Source organism: Seriola aureovittata, chromosome 6 (assembly GCF_021018895.1).
Source record: "Seriola aureovittata isolate HTS-2021-v1 ecotype China chromosome 6, ASM2101889v1, whole genome shotgun sequence".
Lineage (NCBI taxonomy): Eukaryota > Metazoa > Chordata > Actinopteri > Carangiformes > Carangidae > Seriola > Seriola aureovittata.
Genome location: NC_079369.1, coordinates 21,519,314 through 21,543,715, shown reverse-complemented (window position 1 = coordinate 21,543,715; position 24,402 = coordinate 21,519,314). Strand labels below are relative to the sequence as shown.

General features: G+C 41.6%; 1 protein-coding gene across 2 annotated transcripts in view; it reads right to left on the bottom strand.

Annotated features, from left to right (window-relative positions):
* Nucleotides 1-1,209: 1,209 nt before the first annotated feature.
* Nucleotides 1,210-24,402, bottom strand: part of syde2 (synapse defective 1, Rho GTPase, homolog 2 (C. elegans)) — a 47,182-nt gene continuing 23,989 nt past the window's right edge. For both annotated transcript variants that reach the window (XM_056378375.1, XM_056378376.1), the window contains exons 5-8: nt 20,737-20,863; nt 11,521-11,702; nt 10,088-10,319; nt 1,210-6,191 (exon numbers count right to left, since the gene is read on the bottom strand). In XM_056378375.1, the coding sequence (XP_056234350.1) occupies nt 5,461-6,191; nt 10,088-10,319; nt 11,521-11,702; nt 20,737-20,863 (1,272 nt within the window). In that variant the 3' untranslated portion in view covers nt 1,210-5,460. The remainder of the gene's footprint in view (nt 6,192-10,087; nt 10,320-11,520; nt 11,703-20,736; nt 20,864-24,402) is intronic.

Sequence of the window (24,402 nt, the reverse complement as noted above, 5' to 3'; positions counted from 1 at the left end):
TGAAAAAGGTAGAAATAAATATAACTGGTTGAGTGGATCATTTTCCATTTAGGCTTCATGTAAGACCCAAAATAACTTGAGACTGACAGGAGCATTATTCTCCATGTTTAAAATGATATACATTTTCCAACTGTATATGAAATATTTGACTGTCTCCACATAAATTCCAGTCCGAATGTTTATGGAGGTTTAAGACAGGTAGATATCTTCTTTTTTTTTTACTTCAGTGGGGATATAAAACAGGGCTGCAGGGTGTGTGTAAATTTAGTGTGTACATTCTGTACCCTAAAGCTTCCTCATACCTGTGAAGAGAGCCATAAAAACATGATATGAACCCACAGTAGTGACATCAAACAAGTCTGAAAACCATTTAGTGCTGAAAGGCCTGCGGCTGCTCTGACTTCTCATGCTAACTGCCAGAGATGTGTATCACCTCAGCTGCAGCCACTTGGGCACAGTCTTGACAGTCCTGAAAACACATAACATTAAAATGCTGTTTTTAACTGTTTCAGCTAACTGCTTTGGAGTCTACCTGTGGTACACTTAGTAAAGGTTAATTGTGTATATATCTCAGAAAACGTTGCTGGTAATGTTGGTTTTTGGAGCCGCAGCCTTCCAGCAGTGGATTTTACTGGACGGCTAAATGCAGCTGCATCCTGGGAATGTCCCTGAAGCTGAAAGTTGTTCTGGGAGATTCCCACAAGCCAGCAAGGGCAATTCCCCGACTTATTTATCTGTACTCTGCTGAAGTTGGGTTACAATGCTCCCACAGCAAAGAGATGAATCAACAAAAACAAAAAAAAAAAAGAGTAAATTTTCCTGAAGTTAAGATAATCTTTTCCCACTGGTTTTCAATAAAACAAAAACAATCTTCAGAATTGTTTGGGAAAGTGTGGCTGCAGGACTGAGTCATTTCAACAGTGATATGACTGCTGAGCCACATGCAGATTACCAGATAGTGCAAAAAAAAAAAAAGTAAGAACAACGTTTTTTATGAATGAATTCCAGGTTTGTACGTGTGCGTAGGAGTGAGAAGACATTAACTGTGTACTACCACAATTCTGACTGCGTAAATAAATGCTTCTTTGCTCAGACGGGTGCACAATTAGAATTTGTCCTGCAAAATGAATCACAAAAAACAAGCGCAAAAGTGTCCAAGAGCCAATGATGGAGTTCCTGTCACTGGCAAAAAGACACAGAGGCTACGTGTGAATGTAAAATAATATACTTTATTATGACCATACATTTCTCAGGATCAATACAAAGCAATTTTCCGTTTTGTTTAGCGATGCTTTCCATGTGGCATTTTCTCTCCAAAGGACAAAGAGGACAAGACAGGTAAAAAGTAGTGAATTTAGACCTTATTTTAAGTGTTTCAATTTTTGTTTAATGCCAAAATCCATTAAAAAAAAAAAAGACTAGACTAGTTTCAGTGCATCCTTTGAGAATCAATTTGAGGGCCTCTTAGTAAAAACACCTCAGTCAAATTGGATCTTTGAAATGTGTGTTGGCAGCTTTCAGATCTAAAAAACAATCTTCCAATTTCAATGAAGGATCTAAAAGGTATCAAAGAGCAGCCGACGCTCCACACTGACTTCCTTAAATGAGGCCCTGGTTGTTTCTGTGTTGCCTGGGCAGACAGATGGTTTGAAAGGAACCCCGCTGAAACTCACTTTCACCAGAGCTGCTCGGACTGACAGCGGCAGCCACAGCTTCACCGGGAAGCAGCAGGATCATTAACAGATATCATGTAGGAGGGTGTGGAACAAAAATAAAATGAAAATTGTATAAATGCAAATAGATGCAAATAAATGACAGATTCACTTATTGTCAATTCAGTTTCTCTTGTTTTTGCATTTGAGGGATGAAGTCCTAGAAAATAACATTTGATCAAGGTGATTCTGATTTGGATCACATAAAAATGAAATTGAAATTTAGATTTTTAGACTGTGGATGATCTGAGATGGACGTTTTTTTGCAGTGTTTGTGTGGAGATGGATGCGGATTGAATATTTGCCCATGTTTTCAAATAAAAAAATCACAGGTTCAAGCTTGTAACTTTTGAGGAATGAGTACATTTTTATCTTTATCTTATGTGAGAGTACACTACATCTTTGACTTGTGAACTGTGGGTTGGACAAAGCAAGTATTTTGAGGCTGTCACACTGGGCCTCTCAGAATTGTGACTGTGACAAATTGTGAGTTTACACAATTTTCACAGACCAAACGATTCATGGAGAAATTAATTGGACAGTTATTTAGCCAGAACTGCACCAAACTGAGTCACTGTCTGCCTTTAAGTCCTCTGGAGAAAAGCTTGAACAATGCAATTATCTGTCTATTGGAGGTACAGGGTGACAAACAAACGAGCATACATAACAAAATATTCTTTTTACACATAAATATCAAATACAAAGGCAGATGAGAAGGAGCCTTGTTTATGTCAGTAAAGCTTTTGACCATGCAACGTTCAGTACCTTTAAAAAAAAAAAAAATACACATGAACATAGCTTAGTCCACCAGAGACACGAAACAATGTCAAATATATACACAATATAACAAAAATAACAATATCACTTTTTCTGCAAGGACACGATTTTATCATATATTTTACAGCTAAAGTTGTACCATTAGTCCAGCACATTAAGATGTGTACAGGTAGCTTGAAGGGAGGAAAAGCGACTATTGCTACAAGTCAACACTACGAGGTCATCGGAAGTATTTAAATACGGCATTGAAATAGAAGCTGTAAAAATAATATACTCCGAATACATTTATATAATTATATACATATACATATAGGTTAAATACTGATCATTCTGAATCCCTGGATTGCTGAAAACGTCCTTTGTCGATTTAGGCAGCTAGCTAAGTCGCACTAACTGGAGCCCACCGCTAACAGTTCCCACTGCTGCTCTGGAAATTGTGCTTCACATTTGGGCTGTTTTTATTTCACGGTTTTGCCAAAAGCTGGGAGAAGCGGAAGGATTTTAAAGGAGTAGTTTGATGTTTTGCGGAAAATGCACATTCGGGTTCTCGAGAAGAGTTAAATGGGAAGAGCAATACCACTCTAACATCTGTATGGTAAATATGTAGCAGGAGCCGGGAGATGCTTGCTGAGCTGAGCATAAAGATCCTGTAAACTTCTTACTTTTTTTTTCTTTGTTTTGTACTAATTAAACAAACATGATATAACATGTTAAAGGTGCCTGGAGACAGATTGTTTTCTAGTGGTTGATTGTTAAAAAACATTAACCAGTGCATACAGTCAGAGATGTGACTAACTATAGGTTTATACCTGCTGTAAGTAACAGTAGCTGCTCTCATTAGGCAGCTAATGTTACTTCAAACTGTAAACTGAAACAGTTACTGAAGCCAGGCACTGTTTTGTTTACAATGACATCATCACTGAAAATAGCAAGGAACTGAAGTAAATAAAAGACAGGGACAGAGGACAACATCTGGGCTATGTAAAATAGAAATTGAGAAAAATAATATATTTATTTTAGTCACTTTTATTATTGAAGTGAAAGTTTTTGTTACAAATTTAGCTGTAATAGTCCCAGGCTAGAAGTTTCCTCCTGCTTCCAGTCTTTACGCTAAGCTAAGCTGACAGTCTTCGGGCTCTTGCTTAATATTTAGCGCACAGACATGACAGTGATACTGATCTTCTCATATCACTCTGGGCATGAAAGTGAATAAAGAAATTTCCCAAAATGTCAAACTATTCTTTTAAGCCTAAACTGAACATGATGCCATATGAAACACGTGTTCTCTCTTTTTTTTCGTTGCCTGCTCAAAATCAAAACACATCTCTACCGTACGCTTGTGAACAGAGATAAACAGAGATACAACTGTTAGTCCCCTTATCTCGTACCCAAATCTGACAGGCGTGTGTATGCCTGTAGATGGTGTCTAGACATTGAAAATCTTGCTCAAAGAAAATACATTTCAACCCATGGTCTTTCATATTTATCTGTAAGAGGAGGTTTCAGTGGCGGCTGTTTCTCCCTCAATTCAGTCCACAGCCAGAATATTTTTTACTGCATGATCTATAATGAACATCTACACTACTGCCTGCCTCATAAGTGCATTATTGTTGTACAACATTTAGTGTTTCATACCTCAATAGAAAAGCTCTCTGCTGCCTTAAACAAGGAAATCCACCCTGAAACAGAATATACACAAGTTCCTCCTGTGATCTTGGTTTAAATCAAAGGAACACTCCACTGATTTTACACGTGAAGGTCAGTTTACTCATCAAAAGGTGTTCAACACAACCTCAGAAACATGGTTGTTTAATATCTACTATGGCTAGGGGGAGAAGCAATATTAAATTCTTCAAGAACTGATTCAATAAATAGTAAAAGCTTGTTACAAGCTGGAAACTAGATGAAAATAGATGCTTGAAGCATGAATTCAGAAACAAATCCTGGAGTTTTCCGATTCAGCGTTAAGAGATTAATGTTCTGGTAAATATCAGTGGGGTTCAATAAAATATCGGAACATATTTCTTCTGCAGCCAAAAATGACAGAGGGGCTGCCTTGATCAACAGGATGGTTTTGTTGTCTTTGCACATTTTTTTTATTAATTTAATTACTTAATTACATATTTTTGCTGGAAACCACTTCTTAATTGAAAGGCCTAATGTATCCCAGATTTTTTCCTACCACTGAAAGGATGTGGAAATGTCCCACGTCCACACGCTGCCTCAGATTCTGCCAAGACTTGGGGAAACTCTGAAGCACCCAGAAGCACTGGGATGTTTTGGTACGAAAATGGTCAAGTTTAAAAAATGGATAAATACAGTCTATCAGTAACTTTGCTCTGCATGAGTAGAGTCCTGTAGCACCCAGGGTGCATTCATACCTGCTAAAAATATACCATACTGTATTTAGCCTTTTTCAATGTAAAAACTCTACATCACAGAGGTCATCCTGTCGGTGGCCAACACTGTATCAAGATCAGGGGAGGAGATGCATTTTATTCCAGGGTGGATTTTCATATCGACGTACCACCTTCACACAATTAAGGCACCTTTTAAACCCCTGAGGGGTCAATGGGTTCTTCTAATAAGAAGAGAAGCAACAATAACAACATGGAACACAGAACCGGATTGAAACAAACCAACAACAACATGAAGTAAGACAGTCGACAAAATAAAAGGAAAATAAAAACATTAGGAATGTCTATGGGTAAGGTACAAACGTCAGAAGTGCCCCATTACGTTTCTTCTCATGTCATCCTTTAGGTTTTTACAGCAGCACTGCACGCCACATTGCCATGGTGACCTCACATGATCTCCATGGCAACACTGTGGCTGTATCCTGAAGCACCTTGATCGGTAAAGAAGGTCTTCCCCAAACCTCATCAGGCTTTGTGAGAGTGTGTGTGCGTGTGTGTGTGTGTGTGTGTGCTTGTGTGTGTGTGTGTGTGTGTGTGTGTGACTGTGGTAGGAGTCAGTATCCGACATTGAGCTTGTTCTTGTTGAGCTCTCTCTCCAGGTTTCCTATCAGAGTGTCGATGCTCTCCTGCAGGTCTCTCAGGTTGACTCTGTTGCTAAGCACTGGGCTGATGTCCTGGATCTTCATGTAGGCCTGGTAGGTGTGCTCTTTGGGCAACCGGGGCGGCAGGATGTGATCGCACACCCTCTCCTCTTCCTCCTCATCGTGTAATGGCTGCCCGATGCCTGAACTATCATTCTCTCCTTGCTTCTCCTCCTCCTCCTCCTCCTCCTCCTCCTCCTCCTCCGATTTCTCCTCTTCCTCCTCCTTCACCACATCCTCTCTTGGAGGTTGCTCCTGCTCAGTGGGATCATACGCAGAGCTTGTGACTTTCTGCGCTGTATCTTCCTCTGCGTTCTCAGGCTTCTCCTCCCCCTCCTCAGCTGCCTCTGTATCCTCAGAGGGCACATCGTCATAGTCCGCCTCCTCTTTGCTGGGAGGCAGCAGCATTTCAGGGAAGTAGCTGTCACCACAGCCGCTCCAGTCACCAGCGTAGCGGTTGCTGGGGCTGTCCAGGCGCCCCGGTTTGGGCCGCAGGACACCCGCCATCTCCGCCTCAGTGAGGTTCAGGACCTGGGGGCGTTCTTTTCTCCGCCGTAGAGGAGGAACTACCAGTAGGTCTGATGAGGCCTGTGCCAAAAAGGTTGCAGGGGACTGAAAGGAGGACTGGCCATGTGGGTCTATAACTGGAGGAGCAGAGAGGAAAGGAGACAAAAGACCAGCGGAGTTAATCAGATGTGCAGCATACAGGCCATTTGAACTAATATCCTTAAAGGAGTAGTTTGATTTTGGGAAATATGTTTATAAGCTTTCTTGCCAAGACAAGAACATAAAGAACCTCTCCAGGAGAGCTATTTGGTGGAGTTTTTTTCAACCTCTGGAAAGAATATTTCCCAAAATTATGAAATATTAATTTAAAGGGTTTAGTTCACCCATATTACAAGAGGAGAAACATTTCCCCACCCTAGTGGTGTCTAACCATGCAGATAGCAAGTTTTGCAGATGAATGTCTCCGATGTTTCTGCTGCCACGCCAATTCTCATAGGGACTATTTTTTTGATAGGAAGCAGTTCAGTTTTTCCAGTGTAGTTTTCAATTGCTTTCAATGCCACAAACTAAATTCCAGAAATCTCAGAGGCAGGTATCTGAAAACATTGGCACAAAAACTGAAGCTATCTGCGGAGGTAGATCTCACTAGTAAGTGGAAAAATATTGTAATATGTAATCTACATGAACTAACCCCTTAAGTGACACAAATCCCCCTGTCGACAAATTCACAGTGAAACTGACCTTGAAAATCATGCCTTGGAAACAAGAAGCCTTTATTTATTTTCACACATCTAATTCTTACCATTTAAAAAAGGTTTATATCTGAGGATTCCTCAGTCATAGAAATCTAAACAAGTCAACAGTAGGTTCACAAAGTTCTGCAAACCCTGATATATGACACACGTTCTGCCAAAATAATCCAAATATGAACATGCCATGCCGTGCTCAAAGTCAAACACATGCTGAAGCCACACCAACACACTCTGTGACTTTGGTGCCAACCTCTTGTGCTGCTTGTTATCAACTGTTGACTAAAGCAAATCTTTTTTTTTTTTTTTTAAATTAACTAAACTGAGACGCAGTTTGGACATTATGAAAGGAACATCTGACTTGTGCTACAGAAAGGAACAGAGAGCACTCCAACACAACCAGCACAGTCCAGTTACCTGTCTCTCTTTATCTCAGTGTACCTACACTTGTTGACACCTCTAGCTCTCCCTTACTGGATTGGAAAGGAAAAAACAAAACAAAAAAACAAAACAAAAAAAAAAAGTTTAAGCAGTTAGGGCTTTAAGTCACATACAAGAGGTACAATATGAGACAAAAGTGATTCTGATTTTATCTCCAGGGGGGGTGAAAGATATTTCTATGCAATATTACACGCTTCATAAACAAAACTACTGATGAATTGTGATCCATGTTGACTCCGGTTCAATTCATCAGGAGTGGCAGGTGCTGATACAGTATTTATGTGCAGCGGTTGCACGCTTTGCAGCTCTCCTGAGGCTAAAGACTCGAGCAATTATCGCCTAAAACAAACAGAAATTATCCTCCTTTAAGAGGCACTGTGTTATTTCATTTCAGACATGATTCACTGATGACACGATCAAAGTTATTGGCTGTCAGCAGAGAAAATTAAGGCAGAAAGCAAACAAAAACACGGCACATTGCGTTACAATAGGTTTTCATCAGTGGATAAATAGACTTTCAATGAAAAGGCATTTAAAAAATCAGAACCTAATACAATCAAACGCTTTCGCACCCTCACTGCAAACACACACATTCTCCTCTTCTTCCTGTCAGTCAGTCTGTCTAACCATCTGCTCACATCTCCTCACACATACAGTTGGCACACTGCATAATTCACACTCGACTCAACAACACCTCCTCAGCCTCTTCAGCACACATATGCTCATGCTCTCTCACACTTCCTGTAAATAGAAGTGCCAATGATTTTATGCAGAGATGTCCCCTGCACTTGCCCAATGCACACTTGAGGCCCGAGCAACAATGCCTTGGAGGGATGGGTTATGTGTGTGTGTGAGAGGCGTGAAGAGGCGGCTGGAAATATCCTATAATGATTGTGAAATGTTAGGATGAAGCTTCAGGGGCTGAGGGCTAAGGTTAAGCCTGGAATGTCTTTAATTATAGTCCAGGCGTCCTATATGCTCTGAGCTAGGGAAGCAGACAGAATGGAGATGTCACTGAGGGAGTAAACAAAGGTTTGAACCTGGACCATGACCTGGACTAAAAGCTTTGTCAAGGTTATTACAGGTCATTATAGGCACTAGCTGGGTGACATCACCTGCAGACAGGAGCACAGAATCACTTCTTTGCAAATAAAAAAAAAAAAGCCTACAAAAACATGATTACACAGCAAAATTCCTCCAATCTCCTCATTTGACTGTCTACAATTGTGTTCTAGCCTATAAGACAAAAATGTCTTTGCACTTTTCTGTTTATCTTTTTAAAATTCCACTTGTACTTCGCTCAGCTACCTGCAATTATAAGATTCGCAAATGCTGACTTATTCATTTTCTCTCACTCCGTTTCTTCCCCAGTGGATGCACAGGAGGGCAGAGGGTGCTCGACTTCAGCGGTTTACACGGACTTGGTTCAACGTGGGAGTCAGAGGGTGCAGTTAAATTTAGAGGCAGGACCAGACACAGTGTCAGGGCTTCGTCTGACATCGATGGGCAGGTCCGGTCAAAGCTACGGGTCACGGGCAAGAGCTCTGGGGATTTGAGTCTGTCAGGGATGGAGTCTGTCCGACGTGATATTAGGAGGAGGAAGGCTTGGAAAAGATTTTTTCAAGATACAGCATGCATGTGCTTTTGAAAAATGTGTGCTCTCGGGACACACTGAAACAATGCTTGACAAACTTAACAGGATAACACTGCACTCTGAATTGAGAAACAGTAAGCCGGCTAAGTTTGAGATTGATGACCGCGCATGTTTAAAATTGGATGATGGATTTTCAACCACTCTCATTAACCCTAATGTTTATAAAAGTGGCAACAACCCACAGAAGAAAATCCATTTTTTCAAAAGAGGTCAGAACAGGCAAACTGCCAACAGCTGCACCACGGGCTTTTGTCCTGATAGCACTAATGGATTTTCAAATGGAAATATCTGATCAACGCGCCTAGGGAGAGTACACAGGTCAATTTTGTCTTTTTTCTTTTCTTTTTTTTTGCAGCAGTTTTTGCCTTTACTCGCAGCAAACGGCCATGGGTCGGACTCGAACCCGTGGTCGCTGCGGTAAGGACGCACTCTACCAGTTGAGCCACCGGGGCGCCCCAGTTTTGTAATATTTTGATTAACTTCTTGGAGGGGCTGAGACTTTAACTGCTTGACAGCAGCCATTCACACACTGCTTAGAGATGTGGTGAACACAAATACATAAAAATATTGAACCCGCAAGTTTCAAAAACATTTCAAATTAGTTGCTGTGACCAATATAAATTGTACAGCGCCTGCAGCTCTTTTCATCATTCTCAGCTCCCTCCTGAATAATCTTTGGATTCCTTCATGTCTCACACGGAGCAGACAGCTGCAGCTGGCACAGAGCAGCTGTGCAGGCAGACAGATGACCTGTGCTGAGCGAGGCTGGTACTGGGTATCTGTCCTTGGTTGGTGATTTATCTTAAGACAGGGGGGCCACGCCTCGAAACTTTGGTTTACATTAGGGTTTAGTGGCTTGGCTCTGATTGGCTCAGCCTGCCATGATGAAGTACTCTGTGGACAGTTTCGTCTCTGGGGAGCCAACAGATGGTGGCCAATAGCTATCAGCTGTACTTGTGCCAGTGTTGGATGACCTCAACGATCAAAGCAGCCCAGCCCCAGAACAGTCCTTTGTAGAGCTGAACCACAGAGCTGGTGCTGATCTGTGCGAGACCCTCAGGCAAAACACTGGTATATACAGTACAAACATATAATCTCACAGTAAAATAGATGTTTTATAAAGCCATGATACTTTGTAGAACGTATTTAAATCAAAATGTGCTCAGGAAGGGAAAAAAAAGCTAACAACCTGGCCAAAGCTGCAGCAGGTAGTGCAGGACTTCGATGTGCTTTTTGAAGTGCAGGGCGCTGGCCAGCTCCTCAGAGTCGATGAAGACCCGGTTGGTGTGGCAGGACGCCTCCTGACGCTGGCTCAGCAGCACTGGGCCGAAACACACCGCCAGGTTCTGACATGTCATCTTGTTGGCTTCCTGGTAGGACGCCACCAGCTTCAGATGGTCGAGAAGCTTCCGCAGTGTCACCTGATTCATACACACACACACACATGCATACACGCACACGAGTGTGCAAACACAGAGAAATAAGACATGTTATTATTATGATTAGTAGTTGTAGTAGTACCACTGGCAGCAGCAGAGCTACACTGTAACATCTACTTCAACATGCTGTTTGTAGCAGTGAAAAGCTGTTTCATGTAAGAAATGAAGAAAAATTACAGTTTTTGCAGACAAGGCAAAATGTTACATTAAGGTGAATGCTTTACATCTTGCTAGATATCCCATTATTGTAACAGCTATGACAGTAGTTTGGAAAGTTTAAGCAGAGGAGCCTTTCAAATGATTATTCCAAGGGGGATTTCTAAAGACAAATGTCCCCAGAGTTATCTGATGCCACGTGGCCTTGGCAACACACTGTACACTGTAAACTCTAAGCAGAGTTTCATGTGTACTGGTTATATCTAGGATTTATTTATTTATTTATTTTCCACATTGTGTGACCTTAAATCCATTAAACATGTGTAGCAGAGAGTTGAGCATTTATTTCCTGCTGACAGTGAGTCTAAAATGTCTGTGTCATTGTCGCTCCCACTTGCAGCTGCTACTTATTGTCATTATTAGTGCTATAGAACAATAAACTGGCTGAGCAGACACAGTTTAATGGAGGCTCATGGCAGATACTCTGACAACAGCATTTATATTGGTCAATAAAAAGAAGTTGCAGTACATAAAATACAAAGATATTCTTGTAGCAGTTGAAAAGCAGTGTCTCATAATTCATAAATAACTATATTCAAGGGATCCTTAAAATATTTGTATAAGACAAGATAATAAGGATATCTGGGGATTAAACCTCTGCGATCTTTGTTTGTTTTCCATCTCTCTCTCCCTCTCTCATTTCATTTTATATCAAATTTTAAATATTAAAATGCTGAAGTCTGTGTCATCCTCAAAAATCCAGCATCAGTCGGACTTCAGTTTCACTTTGTGTCGTACATCAGTAGTCTGAAAATCCTTATATGCAGGTGATAAGATGAAGATGTGGTGTAGCCACCACTAATATCACCCGATGTAAAAGCCTACGTAATAGAAATTAAACATAGTAATCTTAACATCGTAACCATCATTATCTACGCCACAATTATGCCTTTCACGACCACTTCTGTGACAGTATTCCAGCTCTGTGATGACTGTGAGATCAAGCGGGGGAGTTTATCTTCCTCACCCTCTCCACCTCTGGCAGGTTCTCCAGCAGGCTGACGGTGTGCTCCGAGTCGGCCTGGTCGTTCTCGCAGCCTGCTGCTCCAATACGCAGAGGCCTCACGGCCATGGACTCCAGCACGGCTTCATACAGCTGCTTGGTGATCAGAGGGTAGGGTAGCTCTCGTAGGTAGTCCTTCAGTACTCCTGAAGAGAGGGAGACAAGAGAGAAAATACAGCATGAGAGAGAGTCAACAAATTAAAAAAACACTTCTTTGCAGCAGAAGTGAGTCATTCTTTTTTCCCGCATTTGAACTGAGAAGTACCTCTTTATCTTCCACGCTAGCACCTTTAATTCTTGACAAATCACCAACAACACATCTTTATGAAGTGCTGTCACTGAGAAATAAAAAGCTTTTATTTCCCCCTCTCCTTTAAACAAATGAACCTGGCGCACTCTCTTGGCTGCAAATTGAGGTGCTATTGTTTCCGCGGGTGATCCTGTGGCGTCTGCCGGGATGCCTGATTGGAGTCAGGCGCGACTCTGCAGCCAAAAGTGTTAGGGAGCCCGGTGTCTGTGACGGTGCATTCACACCTGTGACCTGTCACACCCGCAGTTCAGACAAAAACCACAGCAAAACATGAAACCCACGCTGTCTGTCTCCACTAAGCCCCTCAAATAGCCCTGGCATGTCTTTTCATCAAAGGCAAAGGGGGGGGGGGGGGATAAATACGGGAATAAAAAAGGCTCTTGGCAGTGCGACAGCTCTTTGTGGTGAGTGTCTTCTCTGTTCCCTCTGCATGAAGCTGGATCAGTTTTCAGAGAAGGCTGTGGGCTGTGTAATCAGCAATATTGGTTATGCTCCAAAGTAATACACACTGTGTATGAACACTAACAATAATTTTATATTTCTTAAGAATTACAAACACCAAATAATCCTCATATAAAGTGTGTTGTTGGGCAAACCAATTAGAAACTGCAAATAAAACACTTAACTGACAACTTCCTGTTTTCCCACATGCAACTTTAATGTTAGTTTTATCACAAAGAAAGATTTGACAGACTTGAGCTACAAATACTAGACGCCTGTGAGCCAGTATCAGACAGATACGTTGTCTTGTGCTGCTGTAATCAAACGGCAGATACTACACTCGATCAATACATCCACACTGCACCATATACACGCTGCTGCTGCTGCACTGCTCAATTGCAAAGACTTACAAACTGCTGCAAACACTTGCTACTGATGCTTGAACAGCATTTTTCTAAGCAAGCTCACCTGGCAACAGTCCAATCCCATTGCTTCAGGATGGCTTTGTTGAGGAATAATCACGCTGCTACGGCTGCTGGTGTTCTGCAACGTTGTTTTTCAGTCACTTATCTTATCTGCTGCTGGGTTCAAACATGCACCCGAAGCCAGAATGAGAGATTTCCTGCCCGTGATGTTGGCAACTTTGGAGCGTGACGACCACTGAGATGCCAGAGATCACAAGTTTTCTACATCAGTTGCTTGCGCTAACATGCTTATCATGAGATGTCTTGAATCTCTTCTGGGTTCATGTGCTTGGTTAATATCAGTAAGCTGCTGATGCCGATGGCTGTTTTTATCCATAGCCCACAGACCTGCTTTGTGGGCAGGGTTTGTCTTGGTGTCTGCTGGCCTCTGCTTTCTGCTCTTATGAGTCTTCTTTCTATTTGTATGCAGCATTTACATTGCTATTAATGATTATTGATCTTTTTTGTGGCTGAGCTTAATTTTTGGGTTGCTGCTGGTGGTTGCTGATTTATGCATTGAAATATGAATAGTCATGATTTGAGCTGAATGCCTAGGTTGTCCTTGAGGTTGATCTCTGATAGAGGCTAAGACTGTGTGTGAGCTTCAGGGACGTGAACATGACCCGTTCATATGTGTTTTTCCCTGTAATGTTGGCTACATGCTTAACACTGTAAACATTTTTACCAAGACTTCATATTCAGTGAAGCACTAGTGAAATATTTCACTCGAAAGCAGTTGGTTTTTGTTCACTTTAATCTTCAGCTACTTCTAAACACTTGAGTTTCTTATCCACATGTTCTGGGTATATTGATTATGATGATGATATTCTGCTTATCAACACAACATAACATGATAAGATAATTGCCCCAAGCCATGATTTTATCAGTTTTGCCACATACACTGTACATAGAGAACACAACAACAGTACGACTAGGTTTAAAAAAAAAAAGGTTAAAGGTAAAAAGTATCTGTGTCGAACACCATCCTGTTCCTTGCAATTCCCAAAGTAGTGACAAAATCCCTGGAGCTTTTGCAGCAGATTCTGATTAGGATGCTGTAAATAGAGGCTCCTCCATCATCACTTCTACATCGCCGGACACCCGAGGTGTTTTTCCTCTTTGCCTCTCGGCTTCTATTTACAGAAAACTGCAATAAGATTCACTGTAAATCCACTGACATCCCTTTAGGCCCAGTGAGGAGAATGGAGGGCACAACTTAACACGTTAACTTTTTAATCCCCGTAAATCCCCACTCTGCTCTTTAAGTGAGCCTGAGGATTAACGCTTTCCAGTCTATTCCTTACGAATGTCGTCGGTCAGTCCATCACACATCAGTCTGTGTAAAGTGCAAAGACAAATGTTTTTAGGTGATGACACTTAAATGTCCTGTCTTCTTTCCCAACAGTTACACGGGCACAAGAGCCTTTGAATACAGGATTAGAGAGTGGAGGAAGCAACTAAATTCAGTTCAGTGTTACACTACAATTAGGATTAGGTTAGCTCAGATTAGCATTAGGTTCAGTATCGTCACACTGACATTCAGCGCAAAAAAAACTTCAACATTCATCAGGAGAATGATCCACTGTAAACCGCAAGCATTACCTTTACACACCAAACCCATCACAACCCAATCACAATACCACAAAATATTTAGGAGGTAGGTAAAAAGAATATGAATCTCTGTAGCCTCTTTTCTTTGTAATTCGTATTATTGATTGTATTTTTTTTTTTACAGTTGCACTTGTATTTTTTGTGTTGTTCTGTTTGTGTATTTTATATACAAACAAGTCAGGGACCAATATTACAATTAACCTAGATTGTAAATGCTGTAATATGTGGATTTTCACCTCTTCTGAAGCCCCTCCAGTCCTTTCTCTGAACTTGAGATTCAACACGTCCTAACACACGACACACACACACACACACACACACACACACACACACACACACACACACACACACACACACACACACACAGAAATGTTGTGCATTCCTGAGGCAGTTAGTGTTAGCTCTGAAGAAAAACAACCCATACCCAAAACGACATTGGCGTATTATGTCAGCTCGCCCATCTCAGGTAGACAAACACAATGACAGCTCTAACTCAGCGTGGTCAGACTTTAACACGGCTTCAGGCAAACACACACTTAAAACTTGATAAAACGTCCTCGCAATTAAACATGTCCCCTGTGGCCTGTGAGCCAGCGTAGCCGATCTGTGGGTGTATGTTTCCATTTTGTTTTAGTTCTGATTCACACTGATGAATGCTTCTGCTATCTTTCAACTTCATCAGGCTTGGTATGAAATCTGGTATGAGCAAAATGCGATAAGCACACATAAACACAAGATACATTCAGTCTCCTTAACGCTTCCCTAGACATGCTGATTTCCAAAACAGATTACACAGAAATGCTTTGTGAACATCCTCCTGCTTCCCGTTGTCGATCTTTACTGAGACTTTGCAGAGATAATAATAATCTGCTTGTTCCATCGCAGGAAAACAGGCTGCCTGGAAGCAAAGAAGAGCCGTGTGTTTTTATCTTTATCTCTGCAAAGTAAAGCTTTTTTTTGTTACTCGAGTGTGCAAATAAAAAGCAGAGAGGTACCACTTTCCTTCACATGTAAACTCAAGCATGGTAGACCCTGTGACCTTCCCTGTGCTGTGAGGCAGATCGTCTGGAAACAGAAAGCACGACTGTTTCACGTTAGCATCGCCTCAGAAAACTAAACAGCCAACGTTTCTCCTCACATGCGATTTATGAAAATATCATGCACATGTTTAGGCTCTTTCTATTGCAATAATGTTAAAAAAAAGAAAAAGAAACACACCAGTCAGTCCAACCTTGTGTATGTTCATGTGCATGTGTGCTTGTGTTTGTCTGAAGTGAGGAGAAATACAGCCATTCAGGTAAATCATTAGCCTGCTATGAGTCAGTGTTAGTGTTTACTTTAGTGTCTTAGCCCCTGATCAGCACACACACACAGTCACGCACACATGCTCAGTGAAACGTGAACACACACACACACACACATACGTGCACAAGGTCATGGGCTCAGGGGTGAACAGGTGTGCTTCCCCTGCAGGTTCTTCACTCTTTTTCACAGCCAAGCTGACAACAAGCGCACGCTGAGCGTCTGCGCTCTCACATTTAAACTGCTGGGGTTTGGCTTCACACCAGCAGAGATTTGAACTATACATACACACACATCTCCGCCTACACCTACAGGCTGATAAAGACTGTGTAGAGGAATATACTGTAGCCCTGAAATGCCAAGCAGCTCATCGAGAAAAGCAGAACAAAGCCTTGAAACACAGCTTCAGTACACGCACTTAAAGCTACAGATGACAGCAGCTTAAAGTATATGCATGTAAATAGTTTTCTTTATCATTATTTCAGACTATTTCAATGTTTCAAATGTGCCACCAAACACTACGAGGCACACAATGCACTGGGGCACGGCTCTACCTTTGACCTCTTGTTCAAACAAAGCGGAAGGTCACTCCTCTTGTCAGTGCTGCAGTCAACGCCTCGCCTAGAGAACAAACGGGGGTTTGTTCTCCGTCCTGCCCCCTCCCTGCTGTCCTGCACGCCCCCACAGCACTAGGGGGGGCCAGAGGAGATGTGTGTATCTCTGCCTTGTCCAGTGCCACGGTAAAGCTTTACACTGCGGTTTGCTTCAAACTTTCCGTAGCCCCCCTCCACCCCCACCCCCCCACCCCAAAAACAAAACAAAACGTGCAAACCCCAGCTCAACTCTGGAAACAGTGGAACTCATCAGAGATATGTCTGCAACCGGTTTTTGGTCCCCGACCCGCAGTTTAAGAAATATTCTGACACCCACACAGGCCTGGAGCTCTTTGTAAAGTGGTTGCCTGCTTCCCTGGCCGGCCCAGGGTTCAGCTAATCCCCCATGCATGAGCCAAATACCATCTGTGTTTGTTCGGCAACAAAGGGGGCACTTGTTAATGACTTTCCATGTCTTCACTGGAGTACTGCCGAGGGTGGGGGGCAAAGTAGGGAAGTAGACTATGGAAAAGAGGAGTCAGGCAGGGCAGAATTAAAAACCCCAAACTAGGATCAATAACTGTACCCAACTTTCAACCGGCAAGAGTCAGGACACACTAGTTCCTTTTTTTTTTTCCCTCAGAGGACAAATAACTGAACCTGTTTCCCATCACTGGATCACAAGTTCTCTCTCCATACAAAGGCCAAACAGGTCGAGCTGAGGGCTTAATCATTATTCAGCGTCACTAAACTGACCTCGAGAAACACACTTTGATTGACAGTGATTCAGTGTTTATTTGTTTAATCCAACCAGGAATATTTGTAACTGTGTGAATTCTAAAATAAACTGTGATTTACTGTAACGTGTGTCGTAAACATTTTGAGGTCTGCTAATGCTCACTTGTTGCTGTTGTGGCTGAAAGCACTGCTGATGTCACAAAGCTCTAAAACATATACAGTATATAATAAAACTTCATAGCCAACATCCGCTACCATGTAAAGCCTTCTTCACCCAGTAGAAAAACATCATCTGGTATTCTTCTTCTAAATTAGAGCTATTGCCATTTTTAGATTCAGGATATTTACCAGATATTTCAGGCATGTTTCTGATAACAGATTGTTGTCTCTTTTGCACCGTCCATGTCTAAACTATCTGAGAGCAAAAAAGTCCTGCTCCAATAAAGCAACATCTATTACAGAATTAACATTAAAATGGGAAATATTGGGTATATTCAATATAAACTGAAGTAGACAAGAATAAGCAGCACTTCCAACCTATTTAATGGATTAGCTAAACATTTTGGGCAATACTCCAAGTGGTGCATCCAGTCTTTATGCTAAGAAACAAGCTTAGCTTAGCAAAAAGACTGGAAACAGGTGAAACAGCCAAACCAGCCCTGTCCAAAAAATAATAAAACCCACCTACCAGCCCCTCTAGAGCTCACTAATTAACACATCATATCATCATATAAAAACTGAAGTGTAAAAATGTCAAGCTGTGGGTCTATGGGGGGGGTTTCATCTGCCCAACTACCAGATCCTTGCATTTCATCAACACTGAGAGACATCTTTTGCGGTCTGAATGTCTGAATGTCTGAGATTGTCTGTAATTCCTCTGCTGATTCTGGAAATAATCACAGGGAGTTTAATGTGTCCAGTGTTTGGTACATTCAGTGTAGATTTAATTAGTTCCAAATTAAACTGAGCCACTATCCTCACAAGTCGCTCGATGATTGCTAGGAGTCAGTGGAGGTTATGAAGACCTCCGTGTCGTCCCCCATGTTGCAGCTGATCTACAGCAGCACAGACTCTTTCTGTGACTGCTTTCTATAGGCTCATACATAGATTAACTACAGAGGAGAAAGAGTGACTACTGAACACAAACTGCTGAAGATAATGCTGTTTGCCTTGATTTTTCACAGCATGTTGCTCATGTTGATGACACGTTTCTGTTCCCTTTGAGTGAATTGTGGTTTGAAACAAAGGACTGAGATTTGAAACAATGGAGGGCTGCGCACTGAGCATGTTTTGCAAGCTTTGGATTGAACTCTGACCCCTGGATAATCCCTTTCACTACCTCCGCTTTTAAATTAGCCGTGTGACACGCCAGCCCTCTTAGCTCATCCATTTGCTGCTCGCTTATTAGCCGCTCATCTGACTGCACACTGCAGAGACTCCTTTTTAATCCAATATTCAGCACTTCAATTATAAATTCAAATTAGAAGGTGTTTCTTGAAACATGAGGAGATTACATTTCAAAATACTGGCAGGAAAAGTAAAATCAGGTCTATCAACTGGCAGGTTTTTACCAAATATTTCAGGAAAGTATGTTTTAAGACTAAACCCATGATTATATCCCAGATGGACATTTTTGCTGCCCCCCCCCCCCCCCCCCCCCCTCTTTCTGCCCTCTTCCACTCACTCAGGTCCAACTGCAACAGCAACTCGCTTGGCAGAGCAAATTTAGGCAGCGAGCAAAAACCAACAATCCACGCTGGTGCTGGCCCTTTTTTTCTAACCCGCTCAACTGTTAACTGTGTTCTTTGCCCTGCCATGCAAATGCATGTGGATCAAAGCAGGCATGATAGGACGACGCCTATACGGGGCCTCTTCCCAAAACCAACAGCAGTTCCTACAATGCCCAGGGGTTTCCATGGTCTTCCTCTTTTTGTGGGAGAAAAAAAATCATGACCAAGTCATTTTCTACAATTTTGCCCCCACCCTCAAAATCTGTCACACTGCTGGAGTCATTACTCAATCCAGTGACAGGGCTGTTTTTGGAAGCTGCAGACTCTGTGAGATGCGCTGTAATTCATTTTGTTCGTTTACAGAACAGAGCAGAGAGAAGCTGCAACTGACAGGTATTTGAGTGGCATTTAAATTACTGGCTTTAAATAATGAGACGTGAGATGTGCAGCACTGCTTTAGGGACACCCAAACAACATTTACACTTACACTACCTCCATTATCAGGAGTCGCTTACATCTGAAGAAAAACCCCAAAAAAACAAACCCTCGGAGCTGACTAAAACGTGACCTAGAAGGAACAGTACAAAGCATGTCTCAACCACAAACCTGAAGGAGAAAGAATGACCTGAATGTACAGCATGGTCTGATCTGTGTGTGTGTGTGTGTGTGTGTGTGTGTGTGTGTGTGTGGGGGGGGGGGGGCCCTTCCCTAAGGCATTGGCCTATAGCCTATACTGGTATGTTGACTGCTGGAATGCTTTTACTACAAATGGCAGACTCACACATACACTCACAGACGTACGCATGTGCTGACCCATCTGCAGCGGACAAACAGGTTCAGGCACGTTCACTGGAGCAAGGTGTGGATCAATACGACATCCAGACTGCATTGGGGCATTGCGCCATTTGTTTTGTTATTAATGTACATGTGCTACACTGCCTTACTTTCTTCACCGAGTAACTCTTCTTCTTCTCTTCTTTGCTTAAATCACGTCTCTAATCCTACTTTTACTACATCTTACCCTGATTTGAGTTAATCCCATTTTATTCATTTTTACCCACTCCTTGTTTTTACAGCCTCGTGTTTTGATATCTCCCTAGTTTCTATTCTGTTCTTATATTTCTATTTCTTTTAGGTTTTTTAATGTTGTAAAGCTGTGTAAATAAAGTTTTATTATCATTATAAGTGAAAAAAGTCTAAAATAAAGTACTGTTCTGACAGTACTTTAATATAGATGTAATGAATATTTTTGACACATAACTCATAAGCTTGTGCCTCCCTTTCCACAACACATCTCCAAATGTTTCATAAAATGTTTCAATTGTCTCAAAAATAAATCTCCTCCTCTCCTGCTTCATGACGTAACTGAGTTCAACATGTCAAAACTAGAGCTAAAGCAATCAATTGATCAGTTAATTAGGGAAATCGTCAGAAAATTAATCAGCAACAAACTTAACATTCAGTTAATCATTTTTCAATCAATAATGCCCAAAAAATTCACTGGTTCCAGCTTCTCAAATGTGAGGATGTGCTGCTTTTTTTTGTTGTCATTGGTGGGACGTTAATAATTTTTGGTTTTGATTGTAATTTTTAAGACGAAACAAACAACTTGAAGATGCCAACTTGTGCTCTTGGAAATTGTGATGGGCATTTTTCACTGGATCAGATGATTGATCTTGGAAATAATCAGTGGAATAATCCGTCAAAAAAAATAAAAAGTTGTTGCAGCCCTGATGAAGACCCAATGACTTTTATCTGCGGTCGACTGCTCAGTCAGTCTCAGATGTTTGTATACTGAGTGTACTGTATTATGTAATATCCTAATGAAGTACAGGTAAGACGGTATTTTTCAGACGTATCCTAAGACCAGCGGGACATCTGGGCTGTTTGGAAATGCCATCTCGTTAACTAACAGTCCCTAATTACACTGAGTGTGTGTGGTGATCTTGTGCTTTGCGTCTCGTGTTCTCCGTTGCTCATGCTCAGTTTACCTGTGATGACGTTGATGTCAGGATACGTGTTTTCACAAAGCTCCACGCCGTGGCTGTCTCTCTCGAACGCCTCACGTAGTTCCTTCTTTACTGCTGCAGACCCACACAGACGGTAGAGACCCACCACCTGGAAACACACACACACAAGTAGGTCAAATAAACAGGCATGGCTGAAAGAGTCAAACAGTTGACAGTGAGGCAGACATCCTCACAACCCTATCGATCAACTTCTACGTCTGCACTCAAACAATGCGCTGGACAGAAGCCAGAACTACTTTCACAGAAAGTCTCAAAAGTCTTGTCTGCCTTAACTCGACAAAATGACAGTTTATGATACAATTATCTACCAGGACTCACTTTTTCACGAGACACAGGAGGCCCAGTATGACACAGAACCAGATTGTGACAAGCTGCTTACAAAACAACTGAATCCCAGTGAGAAGACTGACTTATCACTATTCTTAATAACTTCTTGTACCACACTTTAATTTTTGTGCACTTACTATCCTAATCCTGTATCTCCATATTGCGTTTCTATGTATTCCTGTCTACTCCGCACACACCGCATCTATTAAATGTATGTGCATCGAGGAAGAGGATCCCCCCCCTTGAATAAAAGGTTTCTCTTTTTATTTGTTGTATTTTTTTCTTTTTTTTTGTGCAGGTTTCTCTGATCTAGATCGAGGGCTGTAGGATAGAGGGTGTCACACTGTATTTTGCACACATTTCAAAGCCCTGACACAAGCTCATGAGAGACAAATAACCCTGACTTGACATCACTGACCACCAGCTGCTTCCTCTCAGCAGAGACAGACAGAAGATAGACTGTTATAACATGTTCATTGGAAACATTTACAGTAAGACTATATAATTGTTGCTGAACATAAAACCTGTGAAATATTTATCTGATGCACAATAAAACAGATGGTCTAAGAGGGGCACAAATAGGAAAAAGGCGCAAAGAGAGCTGCAAAGTGGCACAGCAATGTCAGGCTACAAAGCATTAGCAATGTATATGCAAACAATAGGTAATATAAGCTAACAGTCACACCTGACCATCTGCGGCTGTAGCAGCAAAAGTCTGCCAATTAGAGCAAAAGACTTGACAATGAGTTGCAGGTCACAGCAGAACAAGAAAAGCTGTAGCAGAAAAAGTCCTGAGTGTATCAAGAAGAGCAATGGTACATTTTATTACTTAGGAATAAAAAGACTATTGTGTTAAATATTCACTTTAAAACAAGACTGTGCAACATTTGGCCATTACATGATGATGCTAAAAGCAGCACATCATTAGCCATCATTAGCTAGTGGTCAGACCATAACCAAAGAAAGGCTGTAGCAGTAAAACCCTTGAGTGTGTGTTACTGAAGTGGTGGGTGTGTTGTATTGCTCATAAATTCAGCTTTTCATTTGTAAGAGGAAGATTTGGTTGATATAATTTTTTCAAAAGATATAGTCTCACTTTTCTCTGAAAAAGTAGCCATTAGCATCATTTTCAACACATCTGTGAACATAGTTTCATCACTTGGCTTATTTGAAAATGGAAATGTGTTCTGACTTGTACCTAACTTCACTCAGAAGTGTGATAAAAGTGTCACGTCCTTATGACTGAACGGATAAACACAGAGCTCTTCTAAAAACCAGGCTGACAGGTCAGCATTAAAAATGGAAGCACAAACCATTTATGTTTCTTCACCTACACCTCCAGAGTGTGACCTGAAGGAACTCTTAACAATTTCCTCAAGACGTTGACATTTGATAGTTGAAACTCGGCACCAGTGGTTTCTTTGTTATGTTGGGATTAGGCCTGGCTACAGACATACCATAATTTCTCCTACATGTGTCTGTCTGGTATGTGGCATAGCAGACCAACTGGTGTGGTTGCCCCGGTAACGTGTTAAGTCAGTGGGCTGTGAATGGCGGGTCGGGTCCAGATCCACACAAACACACACATACACACTTGTACACACACACACACACACACACACACTGCTGGCCTTTCCGGGCTCCAGCGTAGGAGCGCTGTAATGTCTCCCCATCCCACCAGACCAACTATTTGTGAGCTCTCCTCGTCCAGTCGAGCAGTGTTTTCTAAACCTCACACGAGAGGGAGAGAGGAGGACAGATTAGGTAGGGATTTGGCTTTGTGTGAGAGTAAACAGAAGTCACTGGGCACAATGAACAACAAGTCCATTCAGAAAAAAAAAAAGAGTCTCTCTCTTTGGGAGAGAGCCGATTGCAGGCGGGGAACAGCTGTTGGCAAAAAGAGGGCCTGCACTCCTGCTCTGCGGCTGCCGGGCAACACAGCAAGCAGCACCAGCAAGGACCTATATGTAGAATAAGGCAGACACAATAACCACAAACCAAAAAACGAGTTCCCTTGACAGGGACGTGGATGCTCGGTGACCGAAGGACCAATGATGGGATCAGTTTCTTTTTTTTTTCTTTTTGTCTGGGATCAGCTTAAGGACTTTATAGAAACATCAAAGGAGAAGAAAGGAAAGAAAGAAAAGTGCATTTGACCGCAATAATGCTCCTCAGTGTTTGAACAAAGTCAGGGAAGCAGGGAAATAATCATCTGTTCACACCTTTGTGACAAAATAACAGCACAACACACTTTGCTGATTATTTTCTCAATTAATCAATTAATTTTTGAAGTGTCAGAAAATGTTGAAAAATGCCTGTCTCATCTTCAAAGATCTAGTTTTGTCTGACCAACAGCTCAAAACACAAAGATATTTAATTTACTATTCCAGAAGAAAAAGAAAACAGCGAAACCTCACAAATTAGAGGAACCCCCAAGACTTTGGGTGTTTTTGCCTTAAAATCTGTTGAAAAATGTATCAATAATGAAAATATTTGCATGTACATGTATATGTTGGTATCATATCTACAAGCCTCCAGGTCACCTTTCTTCCCCACAAGTCAAAATTGCCACCTTACAAGGATGGACAATTCCTTAACATTTCCTACTGGCTCAATACTGAGTAAAATGGAGTCACATTAACAAAAAGGCCACATCTCAAGGACACTGTGATACTCAGACTGTTTCATCACTTCGTATGCACACACAAATTAAAGCACTTAAATAAACCAAGAAACATTAGCATTTCATGTCAGATCACTATATAAAAATGTGTTTTATGTGTTTGTTCAGGGGCACCATCACCGTGTCAGTTTAACTTTAAGCTTTCACTCATGACAGCTGCTTAGAGGATGAATATCTAGCAAAGGTCTCCACATACACCAAGTAAACCAGAAGGAATTTAAGGGGAGTCTACCATTTCTATCAGGAAATTAAATTAATTAGAACAGCTTTTAGGGCATTAAGTTATTAGTGCAGATGACTATGACAGAAAATAATCATCAGATTAATTGATACTTGCAGTCCTAAACAAAATAAAAACCTTTAACATTGCAGCAGCAGGATTTCTGTTCATTCGAATGATGCCGTTTGTAACATGTCCCAAGATACGTGTTCATCTTTTTCTGTCATGTATGACAGTATGTAGGTAACTAGGATAGCTCCTTTAAAAAAATATCTCTTTCAAATAGGCACACATACATAACTCATGTCTTTCCACACAGACATTATCTGCAGTCTTTTCAAAACACAATCAGCCAGCGTCTTAAAAGCTCGGAGAAGCCCTGAGGACACACAATTCT